This window comes from Denticeps clupeoides, chromosome 12 (genome assembly GCF_900700375.1).
Source record: "Denticeps clupeoides chromosome 12, fDenClu1.1, whole genome shotgun sequence".
Taxonomy (NCBI): domain Eukaryota; kingdom Metazoa; phylum Chordata; class Actinopteri; order Clupeiformes; family Denticipitidae; genus Denticeps; species Denticeps clupeoides.
The window spans coordinates 21,212,182-21,224,973 of NC_041718.1; the positions used below are offsets into that span (position 1 = coordinate 21,212,182).

The window sequence follows — 12,792 nt, forward strand, 5'->3', positions numbered from 1 at the left end:
ATAAACACACTGCATTCTCAGAAAGAATCTTTGACATCGGAGTCATTGCTGCAGGACGTCCAGAGCCCGGTGCTGACCTTATCTGTGGGTGGGAGGAGCTCAGCGGGCCCAACGTGGCCCTGGAAATTGTGGGGTTCCTCTGGCATCCCCTGTGATCTGCGTGTATTTTGGGAGCTCTGACATTCTGGATTTCAGATGGCTGGCTGGGATATGTTATAATTACACGCCAGAATGAGGATAATGTGTCTCGAATGCTGTTTAAATGCTGTACACTGAAATGCATGATCGGTGCAGAACGCAATAAATATGAATCCAGCAGCAGATTAATGCACCTTCTTCCAGCCTGCTGCTCTATCTTCTGGCTGAGGAAACCAATTGGTGGAGAAAGTTTGGCAGGGGTCACTAAAGACCCCCTGCAGTTACACCGAAAGGCTCCGCCCCCGTCCTTGGCTCCCTCTCCGCAGCCTTCTGCAACACCCCCTCAGCATGAAAAATGCATCGGTTTCGTTTATTCGCCCCGCACCCCGGCATTTTCTGGCCCTTTCACCTCCTTTTTCACGAGGAGAAGGCCCTTCCCGGAGAAGTCCTTACCTCGGGACTTTTAAACGACTAAAGGAGGCGGGACACCTGTAATTCACCTGCGATGGCTGGCGGCTGCGCCACCGCTCCGGGGGGCCGGGACCCCCGTGCGGCCACAGATGGCGGGGCACGCATGTGTCCTTGGCTCCTTTTGTCTGGGACGGAGAGACAGCGAGCTCCCCCTCCTCCACATCCTCCTCCTCTCGCTCTCTCATTGCTAAGCATCTCGGGGGGGGGGGGTCCTGGGAAACTATGACTTCACTGTTTTTGCTGCACAAAGCCCCATTGTGCGCGTCCCGCAGCATTCATTCTGCGAGGCCGGAGTGGGAGACGCTGCGGGGACCGTCGCTGAAAAGGGCCAGTCAGGAGGCTTTGTCACGCCGCACGGACTCTGAATGGCCGGAGAGCCAAGTACACTAAATATGCATTCCTTTACATCGCCCCCTACAACCGGGAAATCTTGGCAGACTCAGCTGGTGTGGATGCGTCTTATTCTAACATCGTTCTAATTACCCAACCGCTGTCCCCATTTCCGCAGACTTATGGCATTTATCGGGCAGGGACAGTCCCCCTGGAAGTACGCGGACGTGAGTGGGGTTTGAACGTGGGACTTTGTACCCACCAGTCTACTACACACCAATGCCAGTGGGGATAAAAAATCGAAAACACGTATCGAGGGGTTCAAAGTGTGAGAGTGAGAACATCCAAACTGACCCTTGACTTTTGCAACGCAGTTCAGGAGAGGACCGTGGGAGTCCTTGTGTGTTTGGGATTTGAACCAGAAGACCGAGGTTCAAACCCCACTTACTACCATCGTGTCCCTGAGCAGGACACTTAACCCTGAGTGTCTCCAGGGGGGGACTGTCCCTGTAACTACTGACTGTAAGTCGCTCTGGTTAAGGGCGTCTGGTAAATGCCGTAAAAATTTTAACACAGTATTAGATACATAGAGCTGGTGATACCGGTTCATTCATATTGTAGCATTGGCAGCCAATAGGGCTGGCCTGATTTGCATAAGGGCCGCCTCTGGGGTTAGTGAGGCAAGGTTTACCCACCGTTAGGGTGAGTGTTGGGGGATTTAGTGGGGAGTAACTCGAGCAGGTAGGGGTGTGTGATGATCATGGGTTAATACCTCCACAGTGGCCCTTTTTTTTTTTTGACCTCTCATGCTGGTACCTGGTTCTAAAGGTACTAGCTAATGAAAGGCTTGTCTGAGCTGCGTCAAATGTCTCTAAGCTCCCCATCAAGGAGCCCGTTGCTACAAATTTTTACATTTATTGTGCAAAATGCATCATGTCTGGAAGAGCCTGATCCTCCACTCATTTGGAACCCACAATTGAAAAATGTCATAAACATTGGGGTCCACCAACCAAGAGCTGACGATTGTCTGCATCTTGTCGGCATTCAGAAATCCGTAATATTTCCTGAAGCAGAGCGTAGGCGCGGCCTTCGTCTCTTTTTATGGCCGACATCTGTACCTCAGCCGTGCATGAATATGCATGAATGGATATGAGGCTCCATTCTGCTTTCCCAGTTAAGGCTGAAATGCTGCTCCAGTCTGAAATGCTGTTCTAGTGGGGCGGGTGAGCAGAAGACCTGAAGGCCTCCCTCGGGGTGAAGCACTCCAGCTCTGCAGCGGCCCAGAGCCGTTTCTGGACTCGTTGTTAGACAGTGCCATGTAGAGCGGTGATGATCTTCCGAGACGTGGCCAGTGTACCAAAAAAAATCTCCCATTTTCCTTTGTTCCATTGTGGGACCCATCTGGTATTCCAATGATCGTGCCATGGAGACCTATCACCTTTTCTGGTGCAGCTTCTCCAGCGATATTGCGGCAGTGACACATTTACGATGGTACCTTGTCGTTTAAGATCAGGGTCATATTAGCATATGTGTGATATATTTTACTTTACGTTATGTTACGAAAATGTTCTTTTTAACAGGAAATGTCCCATTGACTCGTTAGACCAAAGTTGAGAAAGTGTTTATTCTTGGTCCAACGGGTCAATGGGACATTTCTTGTTAAGGGGCAGCAGTGGCCTAGCGGTTAATGAAGCGACCCCATAATCAGAAGGTTGCGGGTTCGAATCTCGAGGTCCCCTTAATGTCATGGTGCCCACCCCTCACCAAGGGTGATGGTTAAATACAGAGGACACGTTTCACTGTGTCACCGTGTGCTGTGCTGCAGTGTTTCACAATGGGGTGGTACTAGCCTAGCGGGTAACACACTCGCCTATGAGCCAGAAGACCCAGGTTCGAACCTGCTGTAGACCCAGGTTCGAAATGCTGTAAATGCACGCTTACTCTGATAGTAAGAATCATCTCCGCTTGCAGATATGATTCAGTGGATGTACATTAAGAAGAGAAGCAGTATAAAAATACCCCCCTGCACGACTGCAGTAACACAGGAGCGTTTCTAGGTCGCTGTTTGTTTGTCTGATTGGCTGGTGCGACTGCTCAGAAATGCGCGGCTCCAGGCAACCATGCCAGCGGGCAAGCGTCCTCCACTTCCCTTAATTACAAACATAAGGGAAGGCATTAAGCAGAGAGCGACTGGCCCCGCCTGTGACACGCCCGCATCCACGTCTCCGCTTCCGGCCCGAGGCCTGGGCCCTGCTGCAGCGGGGAGCCACAAGCAGCCCCATCTGGACCCCAGAAGCTCAGTCATGGAACTGAAGCGGATTCCCTCCTCCCTCCACGTTGTGATTTATAAAAATGCGCCACGGTCCCGCAGAAGCCCCCACGGTACAAAGAGCGTGGTTCCGGGGGGCTTCCGGATGAACCCTTTTTACTGCTGTCGTGCCAGGCAGGGAGGAGAGGAGGCGAGAAAACAAGAAAAACTTCTGAAGGCCTTTGAAGCAGTCGGAATTCCCTCCGAATTCTCCACAAGCCGCTGAGCAAATAAACACTTGCAATGAAGTAGACCTTCGTGGCACATAAAAAAAATATATAGATTTTTAACCTCGTATAACGTAAAAAAAGCAATTTATATATGCACATTCATGGGTAAAACAGCGACACGCACTCATACGAATTTTACGTGAGTTGCTCGTTTTATTTTTATTTTTTTTTTTATTGCGACTCTGCAGCGCCACCCAGCGGCGAAGGCGAGCGGGCCGTGACCCGGAAACACTTCCTCCCGGTCCGCGACACGCAGCAGCCGTCTGGTGTCCTGCGTGGACAGACGTCCTCGTCCCAGGTGGCGTGTTGGTACTTCAAAAAAAAAAAAAAAAAAAAAAAAAAAAAATCGAAACGTTTGCAACGTACGCGGGTGAGTTTCTGTTTTATTACTCCGCGCTGCGCTTGTATTGAACTGTTGTAAATGTTCACGACGGAAGCCCCCTCATCTCCTTCTCCTTGTGGGCTTCTGTGACGGTGTGTGTCGTTTTTAGCCGACAAGTTTGAACAGAGTCCGTATCAGTTTGGGGCGTTTTGAGTTGGACAGTTTAGCACCTGGGAATTCTCCTGCCTTCTCCCCCAGATATCCCGGATGAGGCCATGGCCGCGGTGCTAGAAGGTTCCGAGGTCCACATGTCCACGGAGGAGCGTGGAGGAAGCGGCCCGGACCCGGGGGCCGGCGTCACCATCGGGGCCACCGTGCCGACTGGCTTTGAGCCCACCGCCGCTGAGGAGGTCGGCGAGAAGATTGGAGCGGAAGCCAGAATCGGCAAAGACCGCGGCAGAATATATTTCCGGATCGGCGCCGATAAACTGCCACTGGTCAGTTTGCGGGCCTCACCGGACACTCCGTCCTGGTTCCTCCTCCTCCTGCTGATGGAGAACCGCAAACACACCCCCTCCACCGTGACCGGGCACGAAAATGCAGAATAATTCAGCCGCTCTTCCACTCGCTGCGCTTCTTCATTTACATTTAACAGCATTTGCCAGACGCCCTTATCCAGAGCGTCTTAGAATCAGTAGTGACAGGGACAGTCCCCCCCTGGAGACACTCAGGGTTAAGTGTCCTGCTCAGGGACACGATGGTAGTAAGTGGGGTCTTCTGGTCCACAGGCCAGTGTGTATGTAAAAAGTCTGTAAGTTGACAGACACAGTAGAGGCCAAAAGTCTGGACACCTTCTCATTCAAGGTGTTTTCTTTATCTTCATGACCATTTACGTTGGTTGATTCTCACTGAAGGCATCAAAACTATGAATGAACACATGTGGAGTTCTGTACTTAACAAAAAAGGTGAAATAAGTGAAAACATGTTTAATATTCTAGTTTCTTTGCTCTGATTCCTGCTTTACACACTCTTGGCATTCTCTCGATGAGCTTCAAGAGGTCGTCACCTGAAATGCTTCTCCAACAGTCTTGAAGGAGTTCAACACCAGAGGTGTTTAGCACTTGTTGGTCCAGCTCACCCCAAACCATCTGGATTGGGTTCAGGTCCGGTGACTGTGGAGGTCAGGTCTCCACTTTTTGTTAAGTACAGAACTCCACATGTGTTCATTCATAGTTTTGATGCCTTCAGTGAGAATCTACCAACGTAAATGGTCATGAAGATAAAGAAAACATGTTGAATGAGAAGGTGTCCAGACTGTTGGCCTCTACTGTGCGTGACTTTGTGGAAGTGGAGATTTACGTGTTTTCTCTGCTCGCTTTACTGAGGTCGGTTCGTGCTGGCGCTAAATGCTTCTGTCCTGTAGGCGTCACCGCAGGCGTCTGGGTTCGACCCGGGTCGGAAAGTAATATACAGTAGTATAATACAGAATACGGTTTTATATGAGTGGAATGCTGTCGGCCGCCAGGGGGCGCTGTTCACTGCCGTTAGTCCTCAGACATTTACATTTACAGCATTTACCAGACGCCCTTATCCAGAGCGACTTACAATCAGTAGTTACAGGGACAGTCCCCCCCTGGAGACACTCAGGGTTAAGAGTCTTGCTCAGGGACACGATGGTAGTAAGTGGGATTTGAACCTGGGTCTTCTGGTTCATAGGCGAGTGTGTTACCCACTAGGCTACTACCAGACGAAAGATAACGGACGGATGAGTGAAGTGAAGTGAAGTGAGTGCACACAGTGAAATTTGTCCTCTGTATTTAACCATCAGCCTGAGTGAGCAGTGGGCAGCCATGACAGGCGCCCGGGGAGCAGTGTGTGGGGACGGTGCTTTGCTCAGTGGCACCTCAGTGGTACCTTGGCGGATCGGGATTCGAACCGGCAACCTTCTGATTACTGGGGTGTTTCCTTAACCACTAGGCCAACACTCAGCCCATTATAGACAAATAAAATGCGCGGCGTGTTGCAGCCGTGCCGCAGAAATGCATCAGTTGAACCCGAACCGGCCGCCTTCGACCGACGTGATGCATGGGGATTCTGCAGCTTCAGACGCATCAGTGAAATGCGATATTGCGAATACGAGAGGATGAGCGCTACTGCAGTGTGTGTTCGTGCGTAATGACGTGTTTTAATGCAGCCCCTGGTATTCTGGGCTGAGTGCGTCACACGTTAATTATTACAAGCGAGGCAGAACGTTGCCGATGCAGGCCCGTGGCTCAGCTGGTAGAGCACAGGACCGCCATTTAGATTCAGATCGTGGGACAGACCCAGATCGCCCACAGCACTGGCATTTTTAAAGGTTCCTTTACTCAAGTCTTGTCACGGTACTAAAGCTTCAAACTACAGCAACATTTATTTCTTATATAGCCCAAAATCACATACAGTATGTCTCAATGGGCTTTGACAGGCCCTACAGTTGACAGCCCCCCCACACTTGACCCTTCTGCACACAAGGAAAATCTCCACACAAAAAACCTCTAGGAGAGAGAAGTCTGAAGAAACGTTGGGAAGGAGTGATATAGAGAGGGACCCCCTTCCAGGGTAGAGGGAGCCTGCAAATGGTGTCGGTGCAGGGTTGGGGATGATATAATAATAAGTCCTACAGTTGTAGGGTTGGAGAAGTCCAGGATGTAGTCCAGTGTCATGGTCTAGATTACGTGTCCACAATGATGCTACTGGTCCACTTGAAGATCCCTGAAGCTGTAGTTGTTATTTAAATAGCAATGCAAGTGCCAGTGGTGGTAGTAGCCTAGTGGGTAACACACTCGCCTATGAACCAGAACACCCAGGTTCAAATCCCACTTACTACCATTGTGTCCCTGAGCAAGACACTTAACCCTAAATTGCTCCAGGGGGGACTGTCCCTGTAACTACTGGTTGTAAGTCGCTCTGGGTAAGGGCGTCTGATAAATGCCGTAAATGTAAATGTAGTTGCTATCAAGAGCTTCACAAAATTTTAGTATAGGGTGGTAGTAGCCTAGCGGGTAACTAGGTAGTATACTATACTAACTAGGTAGTATAGAAAGCGGTAGTAGCCTAGTGGGTAACACACTCGCCTGTGAACCAGAAGACCCAGGTTCAAACCCCACTTACTACCAATCGTGTCCCTGAGCAGGACACTTAACCTGTCTCCAGGTGGGACTGTCCCTGTAACTACTAAGGGCATCTGGTAAATGCTGCAAATGTAAATAGCATCGATTCATATCTGAGAATGGATGATTTTATTAATTTTTTTTGCCAGTCGTACTTCATCCTAAACTGGTAACAGGTGTGCAGCAGGTGCAGTTTGGTATACAGACCGCATAGGTTATCGTGTCATTGTCATTCGCACTTCCTTTTAACGCTTGCATCCATGTGTTGAACTATCGCGTGCGGCTGTTTCCTTTATTTGGAAAAAGTTGAAGTTGCCGGTTCCAAGTTTTTGCTTTTGTCGCTCTTACGGCACGTAACACAAAACCATGTCGCTCCGTTTTCATCTTTTTGCTAATATTGTTTATTTGATTCCACATTTTCTTTGCAGGGCACATGAATTACATCAATAACAACGACGTGTGTTTCTTATATAGCCCAAAATCTCATGCAGTATGTCTCAATGGGCTCACATCAAGCTGCGCAAATATTGTTAGCATTTCAAAAAAAGACTTTTTAACGGACGTTTTTTTTTTTTTTAACCAATTTTTTTTCCATTTTGCAATTTAACTCTTTATGAACACTGCAAAAATTAGGGCCGGTATTTTGCTATTTACAAAAAATAACAAAAACATCCTTTTAGCCCAACCTTCCCTTATTTAATTCAGTAATGTGATCATTACAAATGTTTCACCCCTGGACATTGATTCGTGCCGAGTGTAGATGTCCTGGTTAGTTTGGTGTCATTTGTATGGGAGCCATTTTGCTGATTGCCGCGTCAGATTGGCCGAACGTGCCTCCCGCACGTTCCACCGCGGGCCAGGCGGCAGGTTCTAGACGTCCTGTTTCCAACTCGCAAGCGCCGACGTGAGAACCGTCATGGAAACTTGCAGTGATTTCACCTCTTCGGGAAAATTCTTTTTTTTTTTTTTTCCTTAATCACCAAAACAAAATATAAAACGTCATTCAGGAAAAACGCCCCCGGTGCACGTCTCCCGTGGTATCGTGTGTTGTGGTGGAGATAAGCGTGTCCAGGTGCGTCGCCAGGGCGACTCATTTCGCCTCTTCATTCGGAATCCGGAGACGTCCATAACAAACACAAGGAACCAGCTGCTTTATTAAAACTGGCTCAGCGGTGAAACGCCTGCATGTTGCATCATAGGGACGCTCCATAATGAAACTAATAACAAGCCCAGACAGACACCTGTAGTCATGCAGATAAGCTAAATGATCAGTCTACAATTTGATTTCTAGAGATTTCCTAACCTTGAAGAATCTTTTGATTGGAGTATCTGTCCTTTCTGCTCTTTAATGGTCCCCTGACATGAAAATATGACTTTGTGAGGGGATTTAACATGAATACGAGTTCATCTAGGATGTCTATGGTCCTGCAGTGGCTAGAAATGGTCGTTCTGCTTTGCCCGTCCGAAGAGCGGCAGCTCAGACAGTCGGATCTGGAATTTGTCCCCTTATGACGTCATAAGGGGAAAGGTTACCTCCCGTTCCTCATGCATGTTCCGCCCCCTCCCCTAAAACATGATCTCCACCGACCGTCATGGCTTCCAAACGTGTGAAGCGTTGCAGTCGCTCTTTAATTGGACGTTAAGATGAGCACAAAAGTATTTTTTTTAGTTTCGTGACGCGAGACTCTGAAGAACCGGCGGGTTCATTTTATTCATTCTGCAAAAACGCGACACGACTTCCTGTCTGCACCGAACATTGTGTTTGGTGGACGGTGCTGGCGACGGCATTTCATGGTAAGGGTTTTTAGTTCTAGAACCGCTGCGTTTCCGTTCCGTCGCGGTCGTATTAGTATGAATCACTGATGCCCCGCCCAGCAGTGTGTTGCGGCGATTCCTTCACTCCGCGATGGTGTCATGTCTGATGGTCTGATGGAACTCGTTCTAGTTCTGTGGGACAGGAAGTGACTGTGCTTCACCCCGTTCCAGGTGCATCGTCTGCGCTCAGTGGACAACCTCTTCGTGGTGGTGGCGGAGTACAACAACTACCAGTTCAAAGAGTCAAAGGTGGGCACGGCATGTCCCTTTATGGACGCTCTATTGTCCTTGTGTCCTGTGGCTCATTGTTCTCTTTCATCATCAGGAGGAAACGCTGTTAGATTTACAGAAGCTGGCTTCTCAGCTGCCGTGGACCATTGCTCTGGAAGTCTGGAAGATGAACAACGCCCTGAAGAAGAAACGGGGGCGGCGAAGGGGCGGAAACAGCTCGGTGCTCACACCCAAAGGTGACGTCTCAAAAGAGGGGGACACGGAGGCAGACTCCCCTCGGCCGGAGGACGAGGAAGGAAGGGACGAAGACGGAGGCGGATGCGCTCCGGCCGAGCGGGACGCTGCCGACAAACCCCTGAAATTCCGAGTGACCTGCAACAGAGCTGGGGACAAACACAGCTTCACGTCCAACGACGCAGCCAGGGACTTCGGGGGAGCCGTTCAGGAGTTCTTCCAGTGGAAGGCGGACATGACCAAGTTTGATATTGAGGTAAATGTGCAGGTTATTGTTGGGCACAAATGAACATTTGCAAGGTGGCAAATAATCCCGCAATTGATGACTCTTTTTCCAGAATATACTTCAAGTGTCTTTTCGGTTTGAAACGGTGTCACTATAACGTTGGGACAGCGGTGGCCTAGCGCTTAAGGAAACGGCCCCGTATTCAGAAGGTTGCCGGTTCGAATCCCGATCCGCCGAGGTGCCACTGAGTGAAACCATCGTCCCCACACTCGGCTCCCCGGGTGCCTGTCATGGCCGCCCACTGCTCGCTCAGGGTGATGGTTAAATACAGAGGACAAATTTCACTGTGTGCACCGTGTGCTGTGCATCACATGTGAGGTCACCAGACACTTCACTCCACTTATGTAAGGTTACAAGCTCCAAATGCGCTTTTAAGGAAGCACCACTAGTTGGCGCTGTCTGGTTTTAGATCAGCCCATGAAATCACACGTAAAATTCAAACATTCATTCTTAATTCGGTTTTGTCACAATTTAATTCGGTTGTACGCGTGGCGTATGGCTCAAGAAACGGACGCATGCGAGCTTCTGTCATTACTGGAGATCAAACGGCACATTTTACTTCCCTTCCTGCTCGCTGTGCGATATGATCCAGATATGCAAAAAAAATTCCAAACAACAAAATACCTTTATTCACACGCTTATTATTCAGGGATTTCTGTCTTTACGCCTTATTATGCGTTTTCTTCCCTCGTCATGCATGTGAAAACGTCCCACCCCCAGGTCCTGCTGAACATCCACAACCAGGAGCTGGTGGTGGGCATCGCCCTGACTGAGGAGAGCCTACACAGGAGAAACATCACCCACTTCGGTCCCACCACTCTGCGCTCCACGCTGGCCTACGGCATGCTCAGGTCCGCCCGGTGGACGCGTGTCCCCCCCCCGCTGTCCTTACGGCGCATTTAAACGGACTTGGTCTATCCTGTGCGCAGGCTCTGCAGACCTCAGATCTCCGACGTCATCGTGGACCCGATGTGTGGCACCGGCGCCATCCCAGTGGAGGTCACCTCCCGAGCCGGAGCGCTTCATGTTCACGTTTTTTTTTGCTCGTAAGCCCGTCCCCGGTAATTCGTTTTTTTTGCCGTAACCCGTTTAGGGAGCGATTGAATGGCAGCAGTCGTTTTTCATCGCGGGGGACAATAACGACATGGCGGTAAATCGCACCGTCAACAACACCAACCACATCCTGAAGAGGAGGCAAGAAGGAGGCAGGTGAGAGTCCAGGATAAATTATTCCTATTTTCTGTGCTGCGAGGACGTCATTTCTTCCATTTTTTAAAAAATATCGTAAAAGCGAAATTTTCCACATAAACGGATACGTAATTATTACCGTAAGCGGCGTTGTGAGTGTCGTGCTGGTCAGCTCTGCCCCAGGGCTCCGTATGGACACCGCCCGATGGGACCTGTGCCGCCTGCCGCTGAGGGCCAGCTCGGTGGACATCATCGTAACGGACATGCCGTTCGGAAAGAGGTGCGGTTCCCGCGCTCCGGTTCCGCCGCGGGGACGGGGGACGGGGGGGGTCCTGCGGCTGATCTGTTTCCTGCGTCTCTCAGGATGGGCTCCAGGAAGAAGAACTGGGACCTGTACCCCTCGTGTCTGAGGGAGATGGCCCGCGTGTGCCGGCCCGCCACGGGCAAAGCCGTTCTGTTGACGCAGGACAAGAAATGTTTCGCCAAGGTAACGGTGCACGTCCTCGTCCCCGAACCGCCCGTCTTCTCTTGGTCTGGTAGGCTTGTGGGCCACGTTCCCCGCGGAGCCGGGCTGCCGAGGCTTTGTTTGTGTGGGCAGGCAGGAAGAGGCCGGTGGAGCCGAGCCAGGAGTAAACCGAGGGACGGGGGCGTGGCCAGAGACGCACGGAACAGCCGGATCGTCTAAAAATGTCCGATTCGCAGCTTTTCCGAAAGTTCGGTGACGTGGAGCCGTGTCCCTGCTTCGAGCCTCCTGTGGTGGAGAGCGCGGCGGGAACTTGGCCGATGTTGGTTGGTTTAATGGGTGGTAGTAGCCTAGCGGGTAACACACTCGCCTACGAACCAGAAGATCCAGGTTCAAATCCCACTTACTACCACTGTGTCCCTGAGCAGGACACTTAACCCTGAGTGTCTCCAGGGGGACTGTCCCTGTAACTACTGTTGTAAGTCGCTCTGGATAAGGGCGTCTGGTAAATGCTGTAAATGTAAGTCTAGTTATTGAGATGTCTGTCACTCCAGCTCTGCTCCTGTCCCCTGCAGGCCTTGTCCAGGATGGGGGGGCTGTGGAGACGGTCCCACACCGTGTGGGTGAACGTGGGCGGCCTGCACGCCGCCGTCTACGTCCTGAAACGCACCGGGTGGGTCCACGGCGCCGCGGCGGAAGACGGAGCCGAGGGCCGAGGAGAGGGAGAAGAAGAGGAGCTTCTGTAGATGTTTAGAGCTGTTAGTCACCCCGTAAGATCTGAGCGGGTCTGCTGGTTTATATGGACTTGTCTAAACTGTGTACGGCGCAACAAATGGTATTTATTCTCCGTAACGCCACTTTTACTTTACTTCACCGCTCGCCGGACCTGTTGAGCGACTCCAGCCTGAGGTCGGTGGGCCATTAAACGCTTGATATCGGCGTCCCTGGCGTCCCTGGCGTCCCTGGCCTGGACGGGCGGGGTGGGCTGCCGGGAAATGACTGGATTTTTTGGGGGGGTTTTCCGTGAATCGTTTGAGCTCATCTCTGTCGTCGGCGCGAAAGACGTTTCTTGGCAGGCACGCAGCAGGATGTCCGCCGCAGCTGCCATCGGTGGACTGTCGAGTCGTCATCGCCGCCGATCTTTTCAATAAAGCGCATTGTTCCTTCACGGGTTGGATTTCAGGCTCGGCTGCAGCGGTGACCCCGGCCGGGAGACGCCCTGAAACGACACCGCTCCTTCCTCCACCTGTAATGACTACAGAATAATGTACTATTCCTGCTGCTCCTCGTAGTAATTATAATAAATCAACACTGCACGTTCAACAACCGCACCATAAAACATCCTAATAAATAAATCAAATGCCACTGAAGCCCAGTCAATATTAATCATACATTAAAAACCTTTTTTTTTTTTTTTTTAAACTCTAACTCTTTTGTAATATATTTCTGTATGTCTTCTTGAGCTGGATTATTATTTTTTTACACAGTGTTGCATGTCCCCTCGGGGACGGCACCTAATTTCATTGTAATTGTCACAATGGCCATAAAGTTAAAGATGTTTTGAGTGTCGCAACAGCTGTAGAGTAAAACCGGTCCCTGTGACTGGTGGCACGTGTCGCGTCTGGTG

At 50.5% G+C, this 12,792-nt stretch overlaps 1 protein-coding gene across 2 annotated transcripts; it reads left to right on the forward strand.

Annotated features, from left to right (window-relative positions):
- The first annotated feature begins 3,762 nt into the window (after window positions 1-3,762).
- Window positions 3,763-12,530, forward strand: LOC114801360 (THUMP domain-containing protein 3-like). Of its 2 annotated transcripts, XM_028999538.1 has the most exons (10): window positions 3,763-3,847; window positions 4,058-4,296; window positions 8,935-9,012; window positions 9,089-9,484; window positions 10,235-10,365; window positions 10,444-10,513; window positions 10,608-10,723; window positions 10,875-10,982; window positions 11,066-11,189; window positions 11,741-12,530. In XM_028999538.1, exons 2-10 carry the CDS (start codon window positions 4,075-4,077, stop codon window positions 11,909-11,911), a joined length of 1,416 nt encoding a protein of 471 aa, XP_028855371.1. In that variant the 5' UTR covers window positions 3,763-3,847; window positions 4,058-4,074; the 3' UTR covers window positions 11,912-12,530. The 2 variants fall into 2 exon arrangements, with proteins under 2 accessions (XP_028855371.1, XP_028855370.1); XM_028999537.1 differs by lacking the exon at window positions 11,741-12,530 and having other exon boundaries at window positions 11,066-11,729.
- Window positions 12,531-12,792: the final 262 nt, after the last annotated feature.

What these genes read in the sequence shown, in the direction of transcription:
- LOC114801360 (XM_028999537.1), top strand. Translation starts at nt 4,075, where the DNA reads ATGGCCGCGGTGCTAGAAGGTTCCGAGGTCCACATGTCCACGGAGGAG. An exon ending in ACCAGTTCAAAGAGTCAAAG is followed by an intron (nt 9,013 to 9,088) that starts GTGGGCACGGCA and finishes TTTCATCATCAG; the next exon opens with GAGGAAACGCTGTTAGATTT. An exon ending in CCGGCGCCATCCCAGTGGAG is followed by an intron (nt 10,514 to 10,607) that starts GTCACCTCCCGA and finishes TAACCCGTTTAG; the next exon opens with GGAGCGATTGAATGGCAGCA.